This window comes from Motacilla alba, chromosome 15 (genome assembly GCF_015832195.1).
Source record: "Motacilla alba alba isolate MOTALB_02 chromosome 15, Motacilla_alba_V1.0_pri, whole genome shotgun sequence".
NCBI lineage: Eukaryota > Metazoa > Chordata > Aves > Passeriformes > Motacillidae > Motacilla > Motacilla alba.
In genome coordinates, this window is record NC_052030.1 from 9,289,449 (window position 1) to 9,309,842 (window position 20,394).

General features: G+C 58.1%; 1 protein-coding gene across 2 annotated transcripts in view; it reads right to left on the reverse strand.

Moving 5' to 3' along the window:
* The window catches only part of SEZ6L (seizure related 6 homolog like), a 38,182-nt gene extending 20,807 nt beyond the window's left edge, over positions 1–17,375 (reverse strand). The window contains exon 1 of one of the 2 annotated variants that reach the window (XM_038152748.1): positions 17,180–17,375. In XM_038152748.1, the coding sequence (XP_038008676.1) occupies positions 17,180–17,249 (70 nt within the window). In that variant the 5' untranslated portion in view covers positions 17,250–17,375. The remainder of the gene's footprint in view (positions 1–17,179) is intronic. The other variant, XM_038152747.1, reaches the window with a different exon arrangement.
* Between the last annotated feature and the right edge of the window lie 3,019 nt (positions 17,376–20,394).

Consider the following 20,394-nt stretch of genomic DNA (forward strand, 5'->3'; position numbering starts at 1 on the left):
CCTGGCTTTGGGCCTTTCTTTTCTTACAATGAAAGCTGAAATCGCTTTAGTACGGGAGCCTGCTCTCGTTTTTAGCGGGAGGGCTGCGGATGGATTGCAGCCGAACATTCCCCTTGCTGCTGGAGAAAGCAGACAGGTGTTCTCCTCTCTGGCACAAGGATGAAGGAGAGCTGCCTGTCCCAATGCTGGTGACAACCTGGAAATGCTGGGAGCCTCCAGCCTCCAATGGGAAAACTTGGGACTGTTCCATGGAGCAGTTAATGGGAGATAATCCAGAAGAAAAAAGATGCCCAGGTTTTGCTCAGGAAGACAGCGCAGCAGAGGCCAAGAAAGTTTGGAGCAGCTTTCCTCCCATTCCAGAGGACACCTGGCTGTCCCTCCTGGGCTGTCCCTTTGTGCCACCTCCTCTGCAGGGCAGGTGTGACCAACGCTTTGATGATTTGCTGCTGCTCTGGACTCAGGCTGGGATGCAGCTGGGATTCCTGGGGCAGAAAGAGGTCAGGACGCTTTTCTTTCCATGGCCATGAATTTCCCAATGCCACAGAGACTCCGCCGGCCCTGGGGAGTTCTGGATCTGCTTTAAAATGCTGTTAAATTGCCCATGTGCAGGGGTTTATTTATGCTCACAGGACTGTGGTCTGAATATTTCATTTTAAAATTTACATCTGTGTCACTCGAGATGCTCAAATAAGGTTGCCATGGAAACCCCTCGTTACTGGGTGAGGATGCTGGCAGTGGTGCCCAGCCCGAGGAGCCGTGGCCGGGAAGGACCAGGCTCTGCTCCTGCTGCCCACCCAGCTCCTGCTCCCAGCAGCAAACCCAGCTCTGCTGGCAAGGCCAGGGAGGAGAGAATCATGGAATCACTGAATTTTGGAATGGTTTGAGCTGGAAGGGACCTTAAACATCACCTCATCCACCCCCTGTGCCATGGCAGGGATGCCAAGCACTGAGCTGAGTCGCTCCAAGCCCTGTCCAGCCTGGCTCTGGGCACTTCCAGGGATGGGAGGGAGGATTTTCACCAGCTCCAACTGCCTGAGCTGAGGGGATCGGGGACCTGCTGTGCTGGCAGGGCACACAGAGCTGGGACATAGCCCAGGGGACACCAGACACCCACACTTTGTCCCAGCCCTGGGATGAGACAGGGGAAATCCCCCCGAACTGACCATGGGCGTGGAAGTTCCTGCTCCAGGGGGTTTGGGCTCCACATGGGGACTGCTGCAGCTGGGGGCAATATTCCAACAGCAAAACCCTCCTGGAAACCTGCTTTAGTGGCAAATCCATCCTGTTTGTGCCTGACTGGAGAATCCACGCTGCCCGTGCCTGGCTTGCTGGGCTCGGGAGCAAGGACACCACAAGGAATTCAGGAATTAAACTCACAAACCTCTCCCCCCTCCGCCGGTGCTCCCGAGGAGCTGTAACTGCTCCAACGATCCACACAGCCCTGACAGATGCCAGGAAATTACACACTTCTCCAAGCTAGGAGGAAAATGGATTTTCCTCCCTGCTGCTGCTTCACGGAGCTGGAATCAATGAGACTTTGACTCCCAGGCGTCTGTTCTGGCCATGCCAGCTCTGCACAGGCACCTGTGGCTTTGGGGCACCTGCCCGTGCTGCCCTGACTCCTCAGACTGAGTGTCCCCAGCCCTGGCACCCCTCACTGCAGCATCACCCCCAGCACGGCCCAAATCCCCAGGGATGAGCCCAGCTCAGCTGGGAATTGCCCAGCTCCTCCCGAAGGAATGTGGGAGGAGCAGCAGCAGATAAAGAGGGATTTGAGAGGCTCTCCAATTATGGAGGCATCAGGAGACTTCCAGCATCTCTGTCCCATCCTGGCTGGATCCCACTGTGTCCCAGCTCATGGGGGCAGGAATTATCCTGATATTCCTGGCTGGTTGGGAGCAGGGCAGCAAAGCCATTAGAAAGAGAGGAGCTTTGATGCAGGCAATAATTTGGGTTTATCACAGGGATTTATGATACCAAGTGCAAGAAAGGCACACCTGCAGACAGACCCGGCTGAAAGGAATCAGCAGGCTGGGTTCAAGGGGGAATTCATTTTTTCAGAAATTCATTGGGAAGAGCTATAAAGATCATCCAGTCCCACCCTGTTCCATGGGCAGGGACACCTTCGACTGTCCCAGGTTTCTCCAAGCCCTGTCCAGCCTGGCCTGGGACACTGCCAGGGATCCAGGGGCAGCCAGAGGGGTGAAGGAGCAGAGGAAGATCCCTCCTGTGCCTCTCCTGGGCTCCCCAGCTGGAATGTTCACTCCTCAGGGCCCACCTGAGGAGAGGAAATCGAGTGTTTTGGCAGCTTTTCAGGCTAAAAACTGAAGAGGGAGAAGAGAAGCTCCTTCTTTCTTCGCCAATCATCCAGCCCAGCCGTCTACATCAGGGCATAAAATTAAATGGGTTCCTAAAGAGAGAGTATATTTAGCTGCAAAACCCCGTTCTAGTCAGCTCTCTGCAGCTAAAATAATTAATCTCCCATCACTGTTAAGATGCAGCGGAGCAGGTCTGGAGGAGGAGGGGAGTGCTGGGATTAACTCTTTGGGAGCAGGTCGGCCCTGGGAGGGGAGAGCAGCTCCTGCTGCCGTGCCAGGGGAGATGCTGGGGGTCCTGCCTGGCTGGCTCTGCTCAGCTGTGTCCCCTGCTCTTGTATTTGCAGGGATCCTCACGGCAGGGAGGAAGGAATGATGCATCTGACTCCATGCTCTCAGAAGGCTAATTTGTTATTTTATAATACTATATTCTACTAAAGAGTACTAAATTATACTAAAGAATACAGAAAGGATACTTACAGAATGCTAAAAAAAACCCATAATAATTAAAAACTCGTGACTCTCTCCAGAGTCCTAACACTGCTTGGCACTGATTGGCCAGAGAGTGAAAACAACCCACCAGAATCCAATGGAACAACCACCTGTGGGTGAACAGCCTCCAAACACATTCCTCATGAGCAAAACACAGGAGAAGCAAATGAGATGAGGATTGCTTTCCTTTTCTCTGAGGCTTCTCAGCTTCCCAGGAGAAAAACCCTGGGCGAAGGGACGTTTCAGAGGAAATGAATGCCACACCCTGCCACGCCAGCGCCTCTCGGTGCCAGTGCTGCACGAGCCAAGGGCTTGGCAGGGGTGCTGTGCCCTGGCGCCGCCTCTGGGGTGATGGAGGGGACCCAGGAGGGGTGCAGCAGCCCTGGCAGGGATGCAGCAGTGGGTTCAGCCAAACTCCCTGCTCCTGGGGGCACGGGGAAGCACTTCCTGGACACACAGCCCTGAAGCATCTGCAGAGACAAAGTTCGGCCTGGTTACAATCCCTGACTGTTCCTGTGTCTGGCCACAACACATTCCCACTCCCATGCAGTCACACCCGTGGAATATGTGACTGTTCCCAGCCTCCCCTGCTGTCCCAGCTGCCTGCAGAGCTGGGTTTGATTGGATTTATACTCCAGCACTGGAAATACCAGGTGACAATGTGACATTCGAGGTGACAATGTGACACTCGAGGTGCAGGTGAGCCGAGCAGCATCACAGCCCGCCTCTCCCTGGCTGGGGCAGCTGCAGGATTCAGCTCCTGCCTGAGCTCCCCCTGCAGCAGCTGCGGGAGAGCTGAGCTGCCTCTGCTAAATCTCTTTGGCAGCTCTTTATATTTCTTTCACAGCACGTAACAGGAATCACAGCGTGGCTCCAGTCCAGACTCTGAGAGGAGCAGGGACTGGCAGCACCTCGGGGCTGTCACTTGTCCCCCGTGGCCTCAGCACTGCTGCCCGTGGCTGCTCTCCTCTATGGGCTTGTCCAGGGATACCCCAAAAGATTTTTATTTGTTGTTTTGAGTGCCCTAAAAGCTGCCCTGGGGCATCTCAAGGCATGATTTGAAGCCCATCAGATCCCGGCCACTTTGCCAAGGTGGAGAGGTGCCTCGGAGCAATGAGGGTGGCACAGGTGACATCTGGCACACACGGAGTTTTCTGCTCTCCTCACAGACTCCCCTGGGCTGTTCCCACCGTGGGATGCAGCTGCTGGGATCACACGGAGGCAGCAGAGCTGGAGCTGCTCAGGATGAGGCAATGGAGCACTCTGGGGATTGCCCAGGCCGTGCCTCAGTCCTCTGCACCTCCCAGCCGGTGTGCCAGGCCCGTTTGTCCCTCCTGGGGACCAGGTGGGGTCCGGACAGTCACTGGGATCAGCGTGTCCCAGCTTGCAGGGGAATCTTCTTGCCAGGCAATGATTTTCTTTGCATTTTCTCCCTTCAGGTCTCACATTTGCTCACTACTGATTGTGTGATGTCAGTCACTCCCTTTCCTATTACTACCATTTTTAGGTGCTTTAGAGGATTTTCATTCCCAAAATGTGTGTTTTCGTGTTCCCTCCGGGCTAGCTCCCGAAGGATCACGGGTGGGACTCCAGCCTGCTTTGCTGGTGTGACAGCCCATCCACTCTCTGTGATCCCAGCCTTAAGGAACTCACTCCTTTTGTGGTCTGCTTGGTCATATTTTGGGGTGAACTCTTACAAATCAACCTCTTTTTGTGGAATTGCTACAATAACCCCTTTTCCTGCCATCCCTTCTGCTGCTTTATCAGCGAAGCCATCTCCCAGTTTTCCCTTTTTGGCCGCGTAGGAACCGCGCAGGAGCTGGTGCTGCCTGGTGCCCTTGAAAGGACCCTGCTGCCTGCTCTGAAACGCTGCAGCTCGGTGCCTAATGACTCCTGACAGCTCGGGAGGGGCCCTGCTGCTGGCAACGGGGAAGGCAGGGCCAGGGAGGGTTACTGATGGCTGTGGTTATCACAGTTATCGGGCCCCATCGATCACCGAGGCTGGCGGGAACTGGGGCACAGCCCAGAATTCCCCATTCCCGTTCCCATTCCTGCTGCCAGCCCCACGCGCCCCGGCACAGCTCAGAACAGCCCAGGATGGCTCAGAGGTGGGGCACACTGGGCTCCCAGGTGCTCCTCCACAGCCTGGAGCGGTGGCAGATGTGATCAGAGAATGCAGAATCCGGAACGGTTTGCGTTGGATGGATCCTAAATCCATCCAGCTCCTCCCCGTGCCGTGGGCAGGGACACCTTGCACAGACCAGGCTGCTCCAAGCCCTGTCCAGCCTGGCCCTGGTGCAGGCTGTCACCCCTCCTTCCCTTGGTTTTTCCCTCTAAAGAAGCAATATCCTGCTGGATCCTGTTCCAGCCAGGCCGGTTTGGGGGTGGCAGCAGAGCAGCTCCACTGGCACATCCTGCCAGCAGCTCCAAGTGGGAACTGCATCCCCCAGCACATCCCTCGGGTGTGCCCTGCACTGGCTCACTCCTTCAGAAACAAACCCCTTTTCAGACACGATATGGCTGAAACTCAATTTTTAACTGTTCAACATTTTTCTCGCTTAAACCAGAGTCGTTCTTGGGGGCAGAGCAGCACTTTGGGGCTGGAACAGGCTTCACCCCCTCCCTGTCCCGGACCCTGAGACCACCCAGCCCACGCTGAGACCATCCCCGGGCTGCTGCTGGTGCTGCTCAGCCCTCACCTCATTCCCAGTGACACTGGTTTTTATAGAATTAATTGTCAGCTGTATCAGCCATCAGCGATTTGTGTTTTAAAGATGGCCTGGCAGAACTAATTCCATCACTGCACGATGCTGTGCTGGATGATGATAACCCATGTACAGCTTCTCCCACAGAGCCTCCTGATGAGCTGCTGCACTTTATTTTAATTAATACAGATAGCAAATATATTTTCATTAGCCATCAGAATGTCAGGAGAGAAGCAGGGTCCTCCTGCATGGTGAGGAGCAGCTTTGGTCCTGGGTGCAGTGCTCAGCCCTGCTGGGTCTGCTGCTCCGGCCACCTTTACATCCATCTGCATCCCTCCACATCCTCCTGCATCCCTCCACATCCATCTGCACCCCTCCTCATCCTCCTGCATCCCTCCTCATCCTCCTGCATCTCTCCTCATCCTCCTGCATCTCTTCTCGTCCTCCCGCATCCATCTTCATCCTCCTCCATCCCTCCTCATCCTCCTGCATCCCTTCAGATCCATCTGCATCCCTCTTCATCCTCCTGTATCCATCTTCACCCATCTGCTTCCCTCCTCGTCCTCCTGCATCCCTCCTCATCCTCCTCCATCCCTCCACATCCTCCTGCATCCCTCATCCCCCTGCCTCCTTCCTCATCCTCCTCCATCCCTCCACATCCTCCTGCATTCCTCATCCCCCTGCCTCCTTCCTCATCCTCCTCCATCCCTCCTCATTCTCCTGCATCCATCTTCACCCATCTGCTTCCCTCCTCATCCTCCTGCATCCCTCCTCATCCTCCCGCTCCCACCCAGCACCAGCTGGGCAGGCACAGGGCAGAGTTTCCTCCCAGTCCAGTATGGGTGGCACCATCAACCCCTGAAAACCAGGTTTTTTTGGGGATTAAAAGCTGATTTAGCCCCGCTGCTCCATGCTCCCATGCAATGCTCTCCTCCCTCTCCAGCACAGGAGGACACACAATTACCAGGCACGTTCATAATTTCTCAGATTTAGAACAATTAAGCTGGCTCCCTGGCACTTCTGACGAAAGCAGCTCCTTGTTCCCCGGGGAAGGAACAGCCTTCCTTGACCTCTGCTCTATTATTCTGTTTGATTGATCTGAATTCTATCAGAAAGGATAATGACAGGCTGTGCTGGGGGGTGCAGGAACGCTGGGAGCAGAGAGGACAACGCTTTGCTGAGGGCTGCTGTGCCCAGCTGATGATTCTGGTGGGCTGTGGGACACCCAGCCCCTCTCTGTGCCCACTGCAGCACCCACAAAATCCCTGCATTCCCCGAAACTGAGGAGTAGAAGGCTAAAAAGGATGTCAAAAACAAGCAAAGAGGACTTGGTGGCCAGCAGCGGGGACCCGCTCTGCAAGGAATGTCCCTCCTGTGTCACCTTCCCCTGTGCCCACGGGGTATTGCTGCCACCGCCTTCTCCTTGGGAACAGCTCCAAGGATGCTGCTGGAAAGGCATCTCCCTTGTAAGGCACCTTCCTCTACCCCCAAAAACTCCCTAAACATCAACATCAGGAACCCAAGGAAGGGATGGGCTGGCTGTTCCTGAAGCACAGCTGGGTTGAGTTAAGAGAAAGCCTTTAAATCTCAGCGCTGGAGGGTGGTTTGTACCCCCAGCTCTGCCTCAGGGGGTGTTTTGGGGAGAGGCTGGACCTGCTGCAGAGCACTGCACTCCCTCGTGGGCAGCTCTTTGGTCTCCTGTGGCTGCTGGCTGGGCAGATTTCCTCCTGGTGTTATTTTTGACCCGCCCTGGAGATGGGGAAATGTGGTGAGGAAGGACCTGGCTCTTCTCCCCAGCAGGCAATGAATTGGCCAATTATACAAACGCTGTGCCACCCGCCTGGGACGAGGGGTTTGTCACTGCTGCCGTTGTTTATGTTCCTGGAGGGTAATCATAATTTTTAATGTCCTTTTGATAGCAGTGTAGTGTGATTAAAACAGCCACATCTGAGACATAAATCTGGGTTTAAGGACAGCCTTTTTGACACACGATGTTGAGCACTCGGGGATTGGGCTGAAGGGTTCCTGGGTTGTGCCACCACCTGCCTGTGGCAAACCAGGGTCACACCCTGCCCCGGTGCTGGGCAGGAACCCCGAGGGGCAGCAGAGCCTGCTTGGAACAGCAGCTGGATGGAGGCAGGAGACCCCAGGCTGGGGCTGTTGGCTCAGGATAAACACAACACCCGATTTCCTGGGAGCAGCAGGAGGTCAACATAAACTTCTAACAGGGATTTTCCACGTGAGGAAGCTCTGGGCTGTAGCTGGGGATGGTGCTGGGGGACTGAGGAAGGAATTTTCAGAGCTGACCCCCTGTTTGAGGTGACTGGCTCTGGGCAGGCTCCTGCCCCTGCTGCTCACTCGGGTTTCTGGTCTTCACAGAGATGAAACACTGTGTAATTTAGGAAAGATTTTGCTCCTGAGGATGGTTCAGTGCATGTGGAGTGGAAATGTGGAAAAATCCAGCCCGCCCCCAAGGAAGCTTGAGTGAGTACCTGAGCCACTGAAGGAGATGATGTCTGTGTGACTCAGTTCAGGTTGTGCCCTTGGGGGACAGTGTGCCCATGGGGACAATGAGTCACAATCCCTGTGGATGCAGGGCTGGAGCCCCTCTGCCAAGGAGCCAGGCTGGGGGAGCTGGGGGTGCTCACCTGGAGAGGAGAAGGCTCCAGGGAGAGCTCAGAGCCCCTTGCAGGGCCTGAAGGGGCTCCAGGAGAGCTGCAGAGGGACTGGGGACAAGGCATGGAGGGACAGGACACAGGGAATGGCTCCCACTGCCAGAGGGCAGGGCTGGATGGGATCTTGGGAAGGAATTCTTCCCTGTGAGGGTGCTGAGGCCCTGGCAGAGGCTGGCAAAAGAAGCTGTGACTGTCCCATGCCTGGAAGTGTCCAGGGCCAGGCTGGATGGGGCTTGGAACAACCTGGTCTAGTGCAATGTGTCCCTGCCCATGGCAGGGGGTGGGACAGGATGGGCTTTAAGATCCTTTCCAACCCAAACCACTCCATGATTCCATGCTGAGCTCTAGCAGAGCTGTCCAGGATACGTGGGATGGGTCCGAGGGAGGACCCACCTGGGGGTCCCACTGTGACCAGAACCCCCTGATGCTGGGGAACAACTGCAGGGAGGGCCCCTTCCCCTTCCCCTTCCCCTTCCCCTTCCCCTTCCCCTTCCCCTTCCCCTTCCCAGTGCTGCAGGAGAGCCCCGATGGAGGAACGGAACCGCTTTCGAATTTAGATGTTGCAAAAGACGTTTTGCAGCAGAAAAACTGAAAAGCTCTTCCCCAGGGGAGCGGCAAGGACTCTCGTTTTGCTGCACCCTTCCCTCCCTACCTTTCCTAATGAATTCCAAGAAAGCCTCAATGCATTCCTGAATGGGAACACAGCCTGTGTCCTTCACAGCCATCTCTACAACAAAGCCAGCCTGCTCGCCGCTGGCAGCCACGGGCTCCTCTGCGAGCTGCAGACAAAAGCTGAAAAGGAACCTTTCTACTTGTGATTAGAAGGCTTGAGAAGTTTGGCTTTTACCGGTTATTGCCTCACTGATTTCATCTCCGCGGCAGCTCGGAGCCCCTCAGGGGACAGCAGAGCATCCCCATCCCGCTGCGGGAGCCGCGGGCCCGGGAGACGCAGGAATTGGGATTTCTGCGCCTTTGGGGCGCCGTGCTGGGTTTGGACACGGCCTGTGCTCGGTCCCTGAGGAAGGAGCAGCGCCGTGGCCCGGCAGGCGCCAGAGCTCGGCTTCCCCAGGAAAGGAGCGCGGCACCAGCAGCATCCCCCTGCGCCTGGGGGCATCCCGGATCCCTGCGCCCAAATGGCCCCAAAAGCACCAGTTTTGTCCCAAATCTGTCCCCCAGCCACATCCACCCCGGGGGAGCCTCATCCCCCCCAGGACGTGCAGCCTTCCGGGGCTTCTCCAGCCAGTGAGGGGTGCGGAGGAACGGAACCGAATTATTCTCTTTTTTTTGTTGTTGTTCTAAAAAGGAATAGATGAGGAAGAGCGATTATCAGGGAGATTTTCTTCGGGGGAAATTCTGGCACAAAGACAAACTGCAATATCTCAGCACAGGCTGGGCGCTGAGTCTTGGATAAAAATAAAGCAGGAGGCGGCAGCACCTTCCCGATGACATTAACTCCATTCATCTCCCGCTGCCGCCGCCGCCAGCGTGCTCAGGCATTAGGAGTTACGTTTTCCTCCACTATTTCTCAAATATATTTATGCTGGGAGATGTTTGTGGAGGTACATCCTGTGCCTGGGGCAGAGGATTAATTCCAAACTGTCACCTCGCTTTTTGATGCGTTTGTAAATTCTGTTCTGTTGATTTGCACTCGCAGTAAATTGATAAAATCCTCTTTCCAAAAAGCTAATTCACCATTTAGGGCTCACCAGGGTTTTAGACCTCATTGGCTCACATATTTATGTAAATATAGTGTCCAGCAGCAATTTAAAAACTGCTGCGTGGATAATGTGGATGGATAAGGAGTGAAGGGAGACACATTGTCTGGTGGGGGCTGTGTGCCCTGGAAAGGAGCCTTTCCTTGCCTTGGGGGCCCAGATTTTGGGGCGGCTTTGCTGTGAGTGGCTGCTTTGGGAAGCTTTGTTGCTCCAGAATCTGGTCCCTGCACCAGAACAGATTAACCCTGACAATGCTGGGAATAGTCTGAGCTCCCCAAGGATGGCATTGGATGTGTTCAAGAGGGCTTTGCCAAGAACTCCTGCAGCGGGCAGGGATGTGCTGGTGTGCTGGGAGCACTGGGAGCTCTTGGGGGTCATGCCAGAGTGGTCTGTCAGTTTAGGGACTTGGTATCTTTGCAAATGGAAGTTCAGAGCTGTCAGGAATAGCCTGGTTTTTTTACTGAAATTGCATTTAAATCAGCATCAGGAGATGCAAGCCCCATTCCTGTGCAGCCCCATCATCATGGAAGAGATGCAGGGTGGCAGAGGGGACATCAGCAGTGATGTCCTCAGCATTGTCCCCCAGCCACCACTCTACCCGAGATGAAGCATCTCATCCACAAAATGTTGCCATGCTCCATTAATCCACCCAAAAACGTCAGATGGAGATTCTCTCTTGAATTTTAAATATTTCCAGCCGTTCTGACTAGCTCTGAAGCTGCCCCGGAATGACCGCTTTCCAGAACATTCCCTCACTCCCCCATGCTGCTCCCGAGCCTGCTCCTCCTGCCTGCTGTGCCCCAGCCCCCCACGGCAGAGCCAGCTCCCCGCAGCGCTTCCCTTGCCCCGGGGCTGGAGCACATCCCTGAGTGACCCCTGCAGGCCCCGGGGACCACATTTATCGTGGTCCCCCTGCAGAGCCACCCTCCCTGGGGTGCTCCCGGCCCCTCAGCTGCTGACTTTGGCACATCCCAGCCCAGTGTGCAAGACAGAGAGACGGGGCCGAGCCGTGAGGATCCTCCTTGCCGAGCAGATGACGCCGCTCTGGGATCCATCCCACAGCTATCCCTTCTGTCGCGCTCGAGTTTTTGGATGCCTTTGCTTTTGGCACCAAATTTCCTTCCTAGACTAAAGCTTTGCACTTGGAACGATGCCTTGGGAGCGGGGCTGAGTGGCCAGGCTGCTCATCCCATCCCTCTGCACCGCCAGCAGCTTGGATTGAGCTTCCATGAAGGCTCCTTGCACCTTCCTGCTGCAGCCATCTGTCCCGGGGTGCCAATGCCTTCTCCTCCCGCCATGGAGCAGGCACAGAGCCAGGCCCCTGCTCAGCCTCCTGGGCTCTCTGGGGTTGAAAATTTACTGCAGTCCTCGGGTTTCTGGGGCCAGGGAAAGGGAGAAAGGTCTGGAGAAATCCGTGCTTGCCCCCGCTCGAGGCAGACCCGGGGAATCCGGGCAGAGCCTCCTCGCTGTGCATCAGGGGAGCTCCAGGCTCGGTGCTCAGGGCTGGTCAGCTGCTGCTCTGGCCCCCTCCCAGAGAAAGGAAAAGGAGGAAAAAAGGAATAAAAGAGATGTCTGAGTCGGGGCTGTGCCCTGGGAGCGGGCCAGCTGCAGCTGCACCACTGGTGGGAGCTCCAGCAAGCAAAAAGATGGAACAGAGAGGAAATCAGCTCCTCAGCACTGGGAACGCAATCCCCCTGAATGGGGACAGCCCCGAGCCACCGTGGGACAGAGCGCTGCAGCAGAGGGTCCCCATCCCAGGGGGCTGGATCCAGGTGCCCCTGCTCGCTCCCCAGGAGCAGGACCTGGGCTGGATCCCTGATTGCAGCTCAGCGCAGCTGTGGCAGTGTGACACCCCCCCCTCTGCTGCAAAGGGCTCCTCGTGTCACAGCAGTGACACCCAGCAATGACACCAGGGCAGCAGTGGTGACTTCTCCACAGTGCCAGAGGAATGCTCCCCACCAGACACAGCCTCCACTTCTACAGCTCCTGGCAGACCCTCCCTGACACCCCCTGGTTTTTGGGGGGTCCTGGGGCAGTCCCAGGTCACATGCACTGATTGCGGCTGCTCAAGAATCCCCCAGCCTCAGGGACCAGGGGTGTAGATCCAAGGCAGAGATAACCAACACTTGCACTTGGTTCTGAGCCAATGCCAGGGCTCTGCTGGCCACCCACAGCACGTCCCTCTCTGGGATGGAAGAGGAGCCTCCCCTGCTCCCAGCTTTGCCCTTCAGTCCCAGGCTCCTGCAGGCTCCTCCAGCAACCCAGCTCCATGGTTCTCCTCTGATTCTGGAAATCCTTATGGATGAAATCTGAGATGTAAGAGAGCTGAGCAGCAGAGGTTCATTTGTTTCCCCTTTTTGTCTTCCCAGCAGCAGAGCTGACCCTGTGGGTGTGCTGGGTTGACACTGGACGGATCCTGGGTGCCCACCAAAGAGACATTCCTCCATGAACTTCCCACCCTGAGTCCTTCCCACAGGCTGCAGTCCTCCATGGACTTCTCCAGCGTGGGTCTTTTCCACAGGGTCAGTCCTTCAGGAATAGAATACTCCAGCCTGGATCTCTTCCACGGGGTCATGAGTCCAGCCAGCAAGCATGTTCCAGGTGTGGGTTCCTCTCTGCATGGACACACAAATCCTGCCAGGATCCTGCTCCAGCACGGGCTCCTCCACGGACTGCAGGTGGATCTGTGCTTCCCTGTGGATCCCCACGGGCTGCAGGGGCACAGCTGTCTCACCCTGGGCTGCACCACGGGCACCTGCAGCACCTCCTCCTCCTCCTCCTCCTTCACTGACCTTGGTGTCTGCAGGGCTGCTCCTCTGGCAGGTTCTCACTCCTCTCTCTGGCTTCGTCGTGCAGGTATTTTAGGTATTTTTATCCGTGGGTAGAGCAGGATGTGGATAGAGCAGGATGCGGATAGAGCGGGGCCGGCCCCGCGGGACAGAGCAGGAACATCCTTAACAACTTGTGGGTTAACAAGCTGTGAAAGGAGACAGACAGCCGGGAGCTGGCAGCCTGTCCCCTGGAACGAAGGACACCTTCCCTCCCTGAGCACCTCGGCAGGAAGGGCTCCTGCTGCAGAGCCCTGCTCTTTCCCTTGCTCCTGCAGACTGAGCTGCCTGCCGGCGCGTCGGGGCTGCAGGGACAGCAGCCGAGGCACCTGCACCAGGCAGATCTGCTCCCTGCACGCCACCAATCCAGCACCGCTCGCTCGTGCAGCAGCAGGAAAAGCCATCTCGTGGAGCAGCTCCTTTTGGGAAGGGCTCTGGAAAGCCGTGGAGCACAGCTCTGAGCAGCAGCCTGAGCCAGAGGGATGCCAAACCTTCTCTCACCCCACCGCCTTCCTCCCTCTGCCTTTGCCCCCTGGTTTGGGGTGCGCAGCTGGGGGTGGCAGGTCCCCTTCCCCACCGCCAGGGGCTGGCACCAGCTGTACCCAAGGCTTCTGCTGGCAGAGCTGGCTTTGGCCCCACATTCTGCCTGCCAGAAGGGGCCTGGCAGGTGCTGCCCTTGGTCCCCAGCGTGGGGGGCACCCATCCTGCTGAATCCCTGACAAAGGCAGAGGGCTGGGTGCCGTTGGGGTGCCGGTGTCCCCTTGCCCCTCCCCTGACAGGGACCAGAGCAGGGACAGGCACATCCCCACCTCGCAGAGCACCCCGTGCCTGGCAAGCCAAGTGGTTAAAGACACACGAGTCTCACCAGCACATCCAGCAATTTCATACCCCTGGCAAGAGTGTAAATCCATCCTGATGGACTGGAAAATTGGAAAGCCGGTGCTCACGCCGTGTTTCCTACAGACATCTCCAAGCTCCTGAAAGATGCACTCGGTGGCAGCCCCGGTTCCAGCCGTGTCGCTCACGTCATGCTAATTAAAATAGAGCCTGTGTTTTGTAACAGGATTTCCTTGGAGCCTATTTTACTGCTCAGTAACCACTTTCAAATATTTGAGAAATAAAATCGCATCAAGTAAATAACTTTCGGATTGCTCACAGAAGGTTACTGTGGGTTTGGATTTTTTGTTCCCAAAGCCCACTGGAAGCAGCTGTGCTCATCGCAGTGACAGAGGATGGAAAACACACAGATTTCTGAGGCTGCTTGTAGTCTACATCAAAAGCTGTGTGTTATTTAATCAGACAAAGTCTATTTCATTAAAAAAACAACTGTCTGTACAAAATGGGATAACAAAGCGCCCCAGCACTCGGCACTGACCTGGAATACCCAGGGATCATCCCTGCCTGCTGGCAGGATGGGCCACGGTCACACCAGCCCCCTTTGATGCCCACATTACCAGTCCAGAAACACCCTGGCACTCCTCTGCCTCATCCGTCACTTATTATCCATTAACTTCCGAACCCAGCACCACCTGACTTCCAAGGGATGGATCACACACTTCCCTTTTTCCATGGTTTGCTATTCCAAGATCTCTGCTGCCGTTCTGGATGCCAAGGGAGCGAGTGCATTCAGCTGACTCGGTGCAGCCTGGCTCCTCAGCCCTAAATCCTGCTCCCAGATTCCTCAGTGAAGGAGAAGTTAAAAATGTGCAGAAGGAAATGTCTGTGACACTGTGACATCCACAAAACTGCGCTTGAAATGGCATCTTTGTATATTCATAACGGCAAAAAATACCGGAGAACAGAGGGATGAGAGAGACTAATTTCATTTACTCCTGATCCAGGCTCTCCTCATCCTTTCTGCCAAGGAGGAGAGACGCAAGAGCAAGAGCGAGCATTTGCCATGGCCTTTGATAGCTCTCCATCAGACAATCCCCATTGCTGTTATCTGTGCTGGCAGCCTGGCTCTGTGCTGTTATCTCGTTGCCCGGGGTGCTGCCGCGAGAGCTCACCACGCACTTGTTGCAGCTCTCGCCGAGTTCACGCTCGGTTTTCCTTCCTGCCGGACACACCTGATCCTCTGGAAACACCCCCCGTGGTGCTGCGCTGGCCACAGAGCCAGGAGCATCTCTGTCCTTGTGACAGCCGCCCCAGGAGTGCCCCAAAGCCTCGGAGAAGGGAGGGTGCGGATTTTGGGGGTGCAGAGGAGCCTGGAGTTCAGCACCCCCAGCTGCATTTCTCCTCCCTGCAGCCTCAGGCTGGTCTCATCACAGCCTGTATTGAGCACCCCAAATATATTTAGAAACCCTGGCTCTGCCAGGGGTTCAGCTGTGCCCCTGCCACCCCCGGTGCCTGCATGGGCAGCACGGGCAGCGCTGCCCTGTCTGCCCTCAGCTGCCCACACCCCCCCGTTTGCCCTCTGCATCAGTCCAGGGTACAAACAGATGCCCCTGTTGGTGCCCACGTTCCCGGGGTGCCGCTGCTCCAGCACAGGCTGCCCGGAGCCTCCTGGCACAAGTCCCCGTGCAGGGACGTGCCTCTGCTGCCTGCTCTGCGCCGGTGGGTGGGTGTGAGCGGATGCTGAGAGCAGAGGAGAGGCTTTCACACCTCCTCTCTGGTGATCTAAATGGCTTCACCAGTGCAGAGCACCCAAAGGCACCAGCCAAGCGCCCGATGGGTGCAAGTCATGTGAAAAGGGTTTTTTCTCGGATGCATGAACGGGAAGAGCGGCAGATGGAGCAGAGCAGTCTCTCTCTGCGGGGTCTGATCCTGATTCTCCCCAGCTGGAGAACAGCAGGATTTGCTGCTCTGGGCCCTCGGCTGTGTCCCCCTCCACACAGATGGACAAGACTCCCCCCAGGCACGGGCAGAGCTGCCACGTCGCCACGGGCTCCAGGCTGCGTAGGCAGGAGTTGGGATTTTACTGCAATAATTCACCAAACCTTGTAAAGGGTCAACAATTTATCAGCTCCCTCTCTCTGCCAAGGAAAGAGGAGTTCAGCACACTGTGTTCTTCCACCATGAGATTTATGGCAGATTGTGCCAAATCCTGTTCCCGGGAGCTGGACTGCCTGCTGATGCTCCCTGTGGGACTGGGGCAGCCCTCCTGCCTCAGCACATGAGGCAGTGAGGGAGCTGAGAGCCCTCACCGGGCCTGTGCTTGCTGGCTCTGCTTCCCAGCTCCCCCGGGAGCCCGGGATGGTTGCTGCTCTCACACAGAGCACCGGCAGCCCGGACCAGAGCGTTTGTGTAACACACCAGAGGAACGTGCCTCTCTGTGTGTCCCCAGGCTGGAACAGGATGCCAGAACTGGCAGGGACTTTGCATCTGATTCCTCCACAGTACGTGCACCATCACAGAACACAAACCCATGCAGGTGAGGGAGAAATGCCACCCTGTGCATCCATTGCTGTTTTGCTGCCCAGCAAGAAAGGATTCTGTAACACAGTCCCTGCCTGGAGAGCCGGGTTTCAGACGGAAAAGTCAGTCATTTAACGCCATCTGACCACGAGCGCAGGGACTGGAGCACCGCACAGCACTCCTGACACCAGGAGCTGCTTGTGTTTGCCACAAACACCCTGCCAGCCCTGGAGGGCAGCCTCAGGCCCCAGCACACTGCAGCACCGGCGCACACCGGCCTCTCCCTTCTCCCACCGAACAATCCACACTGGGAACCCCACCCAGACGCACACCCGAGCCCGGCCGCCTCGTCCTGGCCTCCCAGCGGTGCCGAGGGGCTGGGCACAGGCGCCGCTTCGGTCGTCTCCGAGCCCCACGCGAGTTTGCGGTGACTTTGCCAAGTCACCCGCGAGCGCATCCCGGAGCCTATTCTTAGGTCTGGCATCGCGGCAGTGGGAGAGGGAGCGGCTCTGCGTGGGGACGGGGGACACGTGGAAGGGACAGACAGCCCCTGGGTAAACACTCACCCCCCACGGCCACCCCCGGCCCGAGACGGTGGGGCGGGAACACCAGTGGGGCCGTGGAAGTGGGGGCTGGAGGGACACCGGGGGCTGGGGACACACGGAGGGCTGGGGACACATGAGGCTGCTCTCCCTGCGGGAGGGAGGCGAAGGGTCCGGCACGGCTCCCGGGAGGCCGCAGCCCCGTTCGCGCTCGGTTCCCGGGGAGGACGCGGCTCCCGGAGCGTTCCCGGGCGGCGGGAGCTGTCCGCCCCGCGGTGCTGAGCTCCGCGTTCCGCCGGGCCCCGCTCCCGGCGCCGCTGCGCTTCTCCGCAATGCCAGAAGTTTCATCCCGGCCCGGCGAGCGGCAGAAGCGGGGGGTCCCCGATGGGGAACGGCACGGCCGGTTCCGTCAGCCCTTCCCGCTCCCACCGCCCCCTCCCTGGTGCCGGCCGCATCCCCCCGCGCCGGGCGGTGCCCCCTCCCCGGAGCCGGGAGGCGGCGGGCCCCGGGGAGCCCCCAGCCCCGCTCCGCCCCGCTCCGCCCCGCTTACCTGGGCGCGGGGCCGCGGGGGTGCCCAGCAGCAGCAGGGCGAGCAGGCAGAGCCCGCGGGGCCCCGGCATCCTGCGGCGAGCTGGGCGAGCGGAGCCGAGCGGAGCCGAGCCGAGCTGAGCCGATCCGAGCCGCTCCGCGCCGAGCGGGGCCGGGCCGGGCGGGGGCGGGCGCTGCCGGCGGAGCGGAGCGGAGCGGAGAGCGCGGGGGCGCGGCGGAGGGCGGACCGGAGCGGAGCGGAGAGCGCGGGGAGCGCGGAGCGGCGCGGAGCGAGCGGCGGGGGAGGGCTCCGGCGGCCGCTCCGGCCCCCGCGCAGCGCCGAGAGCTCCGGCCCCGCCCGCAGCTCCCCCCCGCTCGGCCCGGCCCCACCGAGCAGCCCGGCTACGGCTCCCGCAGCAGCCCCGGGCACACGGGTGCCCGCGGTTTCTTCCATCCTCCTCGGCTTCTTCCCCCTCCGGGTGTCCCCCCAGCCTGGGCAGTGCCCCCACTGCAGCCCCCCCATCAGCCTGTCTCTTGTCCCATCTCACTGCTCCTTGTCCCTAAGCCCCCATAGCATCCAAAGCCCCCCCTCAGCACTCCAAGCCCTTCTCGCTCCCTCCTCAAGCCCAGATGTGCCCTCCTTCCCTCTCCTCAGGCTCCCCCAAAGCAGGCTGTGAATAGGGCAGAGGTGCTGTGGGGAGGCTCCCGTGGCTCCCTTGGGATCAGGGATTCTCCAGGGCTTCTGGCCCTGCTGCTGGAGCCAGCAAAGCCTGGCTTGGAGGGAGCTGCAGCTGTGACCTGCCTGACCTCAGTGGGGTGGAGGCACTGAGCATACAGAAGCCCACAGTCTGCGGGTGCTGCTTAGGGCCCCCCGTAATGTTGGGCTGGCCATGGCTGAGCACTGGGGTACCCTCAGTCCTGTGGCAAAGGAAGCAGCACAGGCAGTCCCTGCTCAGGACCTCGCCCCAGAGCTCCTCAGCTTCCTTGCCTGCAGGGGAACCGAGGCCTGGATGGCTCCCAGGAACCTCCTGCCCGTCCCACCAGCAGGAGCTGAGAGCCCAGGGCTCCCAGCAGGCCCCTCGTGAGCCCGTAGAGCACACGGTGTAATTACTCTGACTTTGAGAAGAACAGAAACAGAGGCTTGGTTCTCTTGAAATCCCAGATCCTGCCCTGAAATGTTTACTGTGAATCACCTCTCGGTGGTGAGAGCGCCAGGTCCTCCCGGCCGCTCTGCCTGTCAGCTCAAACAGCCAGAGCCGTGTCACGAGTGCACAACACCGGTGTCAAACTGCACGAGACACAGCCCAGCCTCTTCCCTAAAGAGCCACTTTGTCGATGCTGCCATCTGAGAAGCCCCCGCTACCTTTGCGGGAGCAATTACACTGATCCCGTTACCTCAGCAACAACCATCGCGCTCTGGTGGCACCACCGGTGCCACCGCGCCGAACGCACCGAGGCACGGAGCTGTCCAAACACGGGGACTGATCCTGCTGCGTTTTCCCCGCCGCGCTCCGCTGAGCTTCCCTCCTCCCCTGGAAGCGGAGGCAGCGGCCCGGGGATGCTGGGGAGCGGCCGGCAGGTCATTTGCATTCCCGGTGTCACTCCCAGCCGCTGGCAGCTGGGAGCAGTTGGGCAGCAGGCTCGAGAAGAACAAAATAAGAACGAGAGAGAAAGCAGCGAGAGGTGCGGCGTGTTGTTTAACACTGTTACTCTCGTACCCAACTGGGACTCGCCTGCTCGGAGGTTTAATTTGGTCGAACAAAGCTTGTGGCACAGCGAGCCCAGCCTGCACTGCTCCCCCTCTGCTCCTGCCTCGCTTCCCTCCCGACCTGCCGGTGCTAAAGATAAGAGTTGTCTCTCATTTAGCAGTTCTCCTCGAGTGATTTTTATTGTGCTCATCTGCATTGTAGTAAACTCCTAAGATAGCCAGATAATAACAGCAGTGCCATGGAAACAGGCAGGAAAAGAGACCAAGCGCCGTATTTGCGCTGCAGAAATGCCCATGAAGTGGGCAAAAGTTGTCAGCGATGGAGAGGGAACGGTGAGGCTCGAGCCGGGCTTAGGGGGTGCAGGTGGGCCCAGCTCCCACCAGGCTGCACCCCACGGGCATCACACCACAGACTCCAGGGGAAAGAGGGGACCTGCTGCTGGGAACTGTGCTGCCTGGGGTCCTCATTCCCTCCAACAGCTCCGCTGGGGGCTCAGGTGAGCTGGGAGGCAGGAGTGTGTGTAGGGAGACGGGCTGGGATGAACCACAGGGTGCACCGTGGGATGCACTCCCCAGAGCTGCTGCGATTTGAGCCATTTCCCTCCCGGGGGCCTAATGGGCTGTGGAATCTCACCCAGAGAAACAGCGGGGTGTGTGCGGGGAGGGAGAGAGAGCGGCAGCCGCGGTGCTCCCGGGATCTCCGTGCTCCTGCTGCTCCCCAAAAACACCAGGGCCCTTCTGCTTGCAGCTGGGACCTGCCACCCTGAAACCCCTGCAGCTGGAGCGGCTCCTGCAGCCCTGGCACGGCTGGGCACAGCTGGACACGGCTGGGCATGGCTGGGCACGGCTCAGCATGGCTCGGCATGGCTCAGCATGGCTCAGCCTGGCTGGGCACAGCTCAGCATGGCCGGGCATGGCCGCAGCTCCACAGCAGGAACAGCACCTCCAGGAACGGGCAAAACGTGGCCTCTTGAGCTCCTTCAGCAGCGCTCAGGGCAGAGATGTTTGCGTGGTCAGAAGCCTGAGGTATTCCAAGAAATAAGACAAACATCTCCCGAGGCCACTTTATGGGCATTGCTCTAATTAGCACCGTGTTCATCGGCCATTACCTCAGACCTTTGATTAACAGTGGAGAAAATCAATAACTGCTCTAAAAACTCAGATAAGTTTCACAGCTAATTTTAATTTCACATTTTAATCTTGTATTAATGTCAATCTTAATTACCATAATTAAGTCAGATGTGACTTAGCAAGAGCAGCTTGGAGATAAGATGTTAAAGGCAGACGGTGCCTTGCTGGTGCTGCTCACTGCAGTTTGGGAAGGGGCTGGTGACAGGGAGCAGGGGGGTCCCACAGGGAGCCCAGGACACCCACTTCCCTGTCCTTCCCAATGTCCCCAGCCTTGCCAGCTCCCTGCCTGGGGTCTGTCCCCTGGAGCCGCTCAGAGTTGCTTTGCCTTTTGCCTTTCATTTTGGGTGCCCCCATCCCCTCACACGGCTGCTCCTCAGCACTGGGCAGCACAGGGAGGT